General features: G+C 49.0%; 1 protein-coding gene across 1 annotated transcript in view; it reads left to right on the top strand.

Annotated features, from left to right (window-relative positions):
- LOC102040635 (5-hydroxytryptamine receptor 7-like) overlaps positions 1 to 6,276 on the top strand; it is an 11,854-nt gene extending 5,578 nt beyond the window's left edge. Inside the window, exon 4 of the mRNA XM_005429443.2 lies at positions 4,549 to 6,276. Within this exon, the coding sequence (XP_005429500.1) occupies positions 4,549 to 5,320 (772 nt within the window). The 3' untranslated portion in view covers positions 5,321 to 6,276. The remainder of the gene's footprint in view (positions 1 to 4,548) is intronic.
- Positions 6,277 to 6,634: the final 358 nt, after the last annotated feature.

The raw sequence follows: 6,634 nt of genomic DNA, 5'->3' as shown, positions 1-6,634 counted from the left end.
TCAGCAGGATGGCACAGGAATGGCATCAACTTGGAAATCAGGGAAGGAGCTTATTTTGGCTGCAGAGGAGGCATGGAATTGTGGTAAAACAGTGGGGTTGAGGAAACCCTAATTCTGAGCCCTAATTCTGGGCTCATTTGTCCCCCTGGGTGAGTGCAGATTCATCTTTTCCCAGTTCACCAGCTGCAGGATGGAGAAAGGGGGAACCTCGGGGAGGTTTGGGGTGTTTTGATTATTTAATCCCTGGCATAATGATCCAAAAATTGAGGGGGGCTTTCAGGGAAGCCACAGAGGGACTTTGCATCAGAAAATATAAATACAGGACAAGGGCAGGGATGGATGGGAGATTGGGAAGGAATTCTTCCCTGTGAGGGTGGTGAGGCCCTGGCACAGGGTGCCCAGAGAAGCTGTGGCTGCCCCTGAATTCCTGGAAGTGTCCAAGGCCAGGTTGGACAGAGCTTGGAGCAACCTGGGATAGTGGAAGGTGTCCCTGGCCCTGGGGTGGAACTGGATGGGATTTAAGGTCCCTCCCAACCCAACCCAACCCAACCCATTCCATTATTCCCACTGAGTGCAGAACAAACCCTCTGGGTTGGCTCACCCAAGGGGTTTGCTGGTGCAGCTCAGCCTGGGGCAGATCTCCCACCCCACAGCCAGAGGGGCTGGGATCTGCAGGATCAGGGATGTGGCAGGAATTTATTGCACCTGGCATGAGTGGCTGCACCACCAGCCCTGCAAATCCACACCGAGTGCCTGCAAATCCTGGGAATTGCCTTTTGCTACCTGGTTACCCTAAACTTGATTAACAGCACGACACACACAGAGAGAAAAGCTAAAAAAAAATTCAAAGGGAGAGAATTCCACTCAAATTCCACTGCCTGCCAGCGCCACTGTGCCTCCTGTAAACGCTGCCCTATTTTGAGGGCTCCCTGCTCGTTTCAGAATTATTACAAAGACCTGAAAACGGCCCCGTTTCCCCCAGCAGCAGCGGCTGAAATGTGTCAGCTTTGCCTGCTCATTAAACCGCAGTCACCGAGCGTTTCCCTCGTAAATTCCTTGAAGTTTCAGCAAATCCCAGGCGGATCATCTTCCAAAGAAACCTGGGAATAGCATAAGAGAGGGTGGCACACAACTCAGCATGGATTTTTTGGTGAAGCTTGTAGCTTGGATATCCAGAGGGGTGATTTTTGGGGTGTTAATTTGGGAATTGCAGGAGCAGAGCGGGGTTTTCTCCCGGTTTGGCCATCAGGAGGGAATGGGGTGCCCGAGAAGCTGTGGACGCTCCATCCCTGGAAGTGTCCAAGGCCAGGTGGGATGGGCATGGAGCCACCTGGGATAGTGGAAGGTGTCTCTGCACGTGGCAGGGGGTTGGAAATGGATAATCTTGAAGATTCCATCCAAGCCAAACCATCCTGGAATTCTCTGAACATAGAGAGTTTTGGTTGGTTCTTGTAACTAAGAAAAAAAAAAAATTCAGATGAAAATAAGGAAAGAATAACTCAGTGAATGAATTCAAAATAATTTTATCAGGGAGGCAGGGGAGAAGACTTTAGTCTCTCAATTGATTTAGCAGTCAGGAGGGGAGGAGAAATTAGATTTTTTCAATACTTTATTTCCATCTTCTAATCTTGGGGGATGATCTGGAAAAGCGAAATAATAAGGGAAGAGAAAATCTCCTAACACACTAAGACTGACTGTCAGAGAAAAAATTATACAGCAGAGGTAAAATTCTCCACAGATATTTTCCATTTTTTTTGCTCAGCTTTTAGCAGAAAGTACTCATAGAGCTGCTGCTCTCACTGCCCCTCTGTAGCGACACCTTTCATCCAAGAACAAGTTAAGAGGTGATGTGTTCCTGCCTAAAAATTCCTGGCAGCAGGAGATTGGAATCAAAAAGGCTGTAACAGAACAGAAATCCATATGAGTGGCTTGAGGTTTTTGCTGGATTGATTGGAGCTGAGTAGCAGGCAGATGTTTTCCAGGGGGAATGTTGTCTGACAGCAGCCAACTCCCCCCTTGATTTATTGATTTACAATTCTAATTTACCCACAGCTGACACAATTTCTTTATCACACAAACCTCTCCAGTAAAAGTCAGGATAGTTCATGTTTACACCCTGTGGCACCACCAGGAGTTGATGGTGGGTGCAGCCTCCAGCTCCTTTCAGGCAAAATCACAAGGTAACTCCTAACCCTAGGAGACAGGACTGGGGAATCTGCGGGTCACCAGGTGTTTTTGGGATCTCTTACTCCAAACTCCACTCATTTTCCTCTTGAGGGAGAGCTGGACTCCATCACTTTGGCAGCTACCTGCTGTGCAAGTGAGCAGATGGCTCCAGCTGCTTGGGTCATTCCTATTGGAGTTTCCAGAGGTCAACAACTTTCAGGGAGTTGTGCAGAGCCACAAGGTCCCCCCGAGCCTCCTTTGCTCCAGGCTGAGGCCCTTTCCCAGCTCCCTCAGCCATTTCTGCTGCTCCAAACCCTTCCCCAGCTCCATTCCCTTCCCTGGACACTCCTCATCCCCTCAATCGCTTTCTTGTCATGAGGAGCCCAAAACCTGTCCCCAAACAGCATCGTCCACTCTCCAGCTTTACTTGCAGGACTCACCCAGACACATCTTTAAATCTTCCCAAAGGCAGGATTATTTCTTGGTCTCCCAGGGCCATCTTAGCTGCAGGTTATATTTCTTCACCAACAAATAAGAAAAGGCTGCAGTGCCTCCCAATTCCCATTAAACACTGCTAGGAGTTATTCCTTTCATCTGGAATCAGTCCTGTGGCACATCACTCTGAGCATCACCCACCCCACTCCTGGGTGCCTCCAGCACTCTGGAGTGTGACATGCCATGGCTGGAAGCTGTTGCATGTTCTCTGTGCAGAATAGTTCTGGTGGAAAAATAAAATTCTTAAGGCATTTTTTATTCCTGAAAACGAAGCTTTTAAAAGTATTTTTATTCCCCAGGAGATCATGCAGAGTTCAGACTGCACTCAGCAGTTCAATGACACCTCATGTTATGGATATCCCATCCCTGGAAGTATCCAAGACCAGGTTAGACAGGGCTTGGAGCAACCTGGGATAGTGGAAGGTGTCTCTGCTCATGGCAGGGGGTTGGAATGGGATGATCTTTTAGGTCTTTTCAACCCAAACCATTCTGTAATTCCACGCAAGGGGTGATTGCAAAAAAGTGAGGAATAAATGGTGGCGTTTAGTCAAGTTGGAATGGGATGGCCTTTAAGGTCTTTCCAACCCAAACCATTCTGTAATTCCACGCAAGGGGTGATTGCAGAAAAGTGAGGAATAAATGGTGGCGTTTAGTCAAGTTGGAATGGGATGGCCTTTAAGGTCTTTCCACCCCAAACCATTCTGTAATTCCACGCAAGGGGTGATTGCAGAAAAGTGAGGAATAAATGGTGGCGTTTAGTCAAGTTGGAATGGGATGGCCTTTAAGGTCTTTCCACCCCAAACCATTCTGTAATTCCACGCAAGGGGTGATTGCAGAAAAGTGAGGAATAAATGGTGGCGTTTAGTCAAGTTGGAATGGGATGGCCTTTAAGGTCTTTCCACCCCAAACCATTCTGTAATTCCACGCAAGGGGTGATTGCAGAAAAGTGAGGAATAAATGGTGGCGTTTAGTCAAGTTGGAATGGGATGGCCTTTAAGGTCTTTCCACCCCAAACCATTCTGTAATTCCACGCAAGGGGTGATTGCAGAAAAGTGAGGAATAAATGGTGGCGTTTAGTCAAGTTGGAATGGGATGGCCTTTAAGGTCTTTCCACCCCAAACCATTCTGTAATTCCACGCAAGGGGTGATTGCAGAAAAGTGAGGAATAAATGGTGGCGTTTAGTCAAGTTGGAATGGGATGGCCTTTAAGGTCTTTCCACCCCAAACCATTCTGTAATTCCACGCAAGGGGTGATTGCAGAAAAGTGAGGAATAAATGGTGGCGTTTAGTCAAGTTGGAATGGGATGGCCTTTAAGGTCTTTCCACCCCAAACCATTCTGTAATTCCACGCAAGGGGTGATTGCAGAAAAGTGAGGAATAAATGGTGGCGTTTAGTCAAGTTGGAATGGGATGGCCTTTAAGGTCTTTCCACCCCAAACCATTCTGTAATTCCACGCAAGGGGTGATTGCAGAAAAGTGAGGAATAAATGGTGGCGTTTAGTCAAGTTGGAATGGGATGGCCTTTAAGGTCTTTCCACCCCAAACCATTCTGTAATTCCACGCAAGGGGTGATTGCAGAAAAGTGAGGAATAAATGGTGGCGTTTAGTCAAGTTGGAATGGGATGGCCTTTAAGGTCTTTCCGACCCAAACCATTCTGTGATTCCACACAGGGGGTGATTGCAAAAAAAGTAAGGAATAAACTGTGGTGTTTAGTCAAGAGATCTCCATGTCTGTGGAGATTTTCATTTGGTGAATTAATTTCTTGCCCCTTCTGAGGGCCAAAATTCCCTCACAGCTGATCAGGAGTGAAAACCACCCCAGAGGGAGTGAAAACCACCTCAGAGCACCCACCCCTAACCCCTGACAACTCCTCCTCCTCCCCGCAGGTACCTGGGCATCACGCGGCCTCTGACCTACCCCGTGAGGCAGAACGGGAAGCTGATGGCCAAGATGGTCTTCATCGTGTGGCTCCTGTCGGCCTCCATCACCCTCCCTCCTCTCTTCGGCTGGGCCCAGAACGTGACGGTGGAGCGGGTGTGCCTCATCAGCCAGGACTTTGGCTACACCGTCTACTCCACGGGGGTGGCCTTCTACATCCCCATGGCCGTCATGCTGGTGATGTACAGCCGCATCTACCAGGCAGCCAAGGTCAGTGCCGAGAAGCACCGCTTCATGAACTTCCCCAAGCATTACGAGGACGAGGGCGTCTACTGCCTCGAGGCCTCCGCCCGCGCCCACCACAGCTCCCGCCGCACCAAGGCCGCCGAGGAGTGCGCCACGCTCTCCAAGCTGCTCCGCCAGGACCGCAAGAACATTTCCATCTTCAAGCGGGAGCAGAAAGCCGCCAGGACCCTCGGCATCATCGTGGGGGCCTTCACGTTCTGCTGGCTGCCCTTCTTCCTGATGTCCCCGGCGCGGCCGTTCATCTGCGGCATCCGCTGCAGCTGCATGCCCCTGAGGCTGGAGAGGACTCTGCTCTGGCTGGGTTACACCAACTCCCTCATCAACCCCCTCATCTACGCCTTCTTCAACAGGGATTTGAGGACTACTTTCTGGAACCTGCTGCGCTGCAGGTACAGGAACATCAACAGGAGGCTCTCGGCCGCCAGCATGCACGAGGCCCTGAAAGCCACGGAGAGGCACGAGTGCATCCTGTAGTGCCTGACCTCCTGCCTCTCCATGCCCTCGCTCCCCTGGCCTCCCAGGGGCTGGCAGGAACCGTCCAGCCCCACCAGACATTGCCACTGAGTGTGATCGTCCTTTCCCTCACACCGTGAGGAGCTGCGGTGTTCCTCACCCTGGGAACAAGTGGAGGGAACTTTGGGAACAACCTTTCCTTCTCACTCTGTCCCAGGTGGAAGCAAGATCTGGGGGGGTTCAAGGTCTACCAAGGACTGTGGGCCAGTCACACCACCTTTCTGTGCCTCAGTTTACCCGTCTGTTATTAAAGTTAAAAAAAAAAAAAAAGAAAAGAAAATAAACCCTCCCAGCCAACCAACCAAACGGAAAAAAAAAAACTCTAAAAACTTGATAAGACTGTGGCTCTCCACCTTCAAAAAGGGCTCTAAGGTCTGTGGAGGGCACACAAAACCCTGTGTAAAGACAACATTGGCTGCACTTCTCTGTGGAATCTGACAGCAGCTCCGTTGTACACCCAAGCCCCCGTGCCATCCCAGCTTATCCGAGCCCTTTTCCCTGAGGTAATTGCATTTCACACCCTGAGCTCACGTCCAGGTTTGCACGTCAGAGCAGAAATACCAATGCCCCCGTTCCCCCCACACTGTAGCACTGCAGCACTTGGAGGAGATGAATTTGGAGGGTGAAACACAAACGAACACGGAGTTTCCTTCATGGTTGGATAGGGAAGTTTGACGCCTCCTGCTCATCAGGGCAATGATCAGAGAGCAAAGCCAGATGTGTTTATTGGGTTGTACTGTAATTCATTCCCAGACAAGTGACGTGTGTTCATCATTTGTGGCTAATTGACTCCATAAAAGCACGCTTTGGTTGACAACAGAAAAAAAACCATATAATTTCCCTGACAGCTTTACGGTATTTCGATATGATGTCCAGCAAGCTTGAAAAAATACACTGAACAGTGTTATCTTTTTCTTAAAAAAAAACCAACCAAACAAAAAAAAAAAAAACAAGATAAAAAGGTTTGGTTTCCTTATTTTGGTGTAGAATCTTTGGTGTCTCTGACTTCAAAATGTCTCTTCACTAATTTTTTTTTGTGGTGGTGGGACTTGCTTTCCTGCAGTCGTCTTTCCTCATTATCAGCATTGCAGTGTCAAACTTGCAGCCGCACAGACCTTTGCCCGTTTGATCATAATATCATAAAATCCCAGCATGGTTTGTGTTGGAAAGAACCTTAAAAAATAATCTTAAAAACCATGGGCAGGGACACCTTTCACTATCCCAAGTTGCTCCAAGCCCCATCCAACCAGGCCTTGGACAATTCCAGGGTAGCTG

Source organism: Geospiza fortis, unplaced genomic scaffold (genome assembly GCF_000277835.1).
Source record: "Geospiza fortis unplaced genomic scaffold, GeoFor_1.0 scaffold62, whole genome shotgun sequence".
NCBI classification, from domain to species: Eukaryota; Metazoa; Chordata; class Aves; order Passeriformes; family Thraupidae; genus Geospiza; species Geospiza fortis.
Note: the sequence above shows the minus strand (reverse complement) of the source record. Positions and strands in the feature narration are given on the sequence as shown.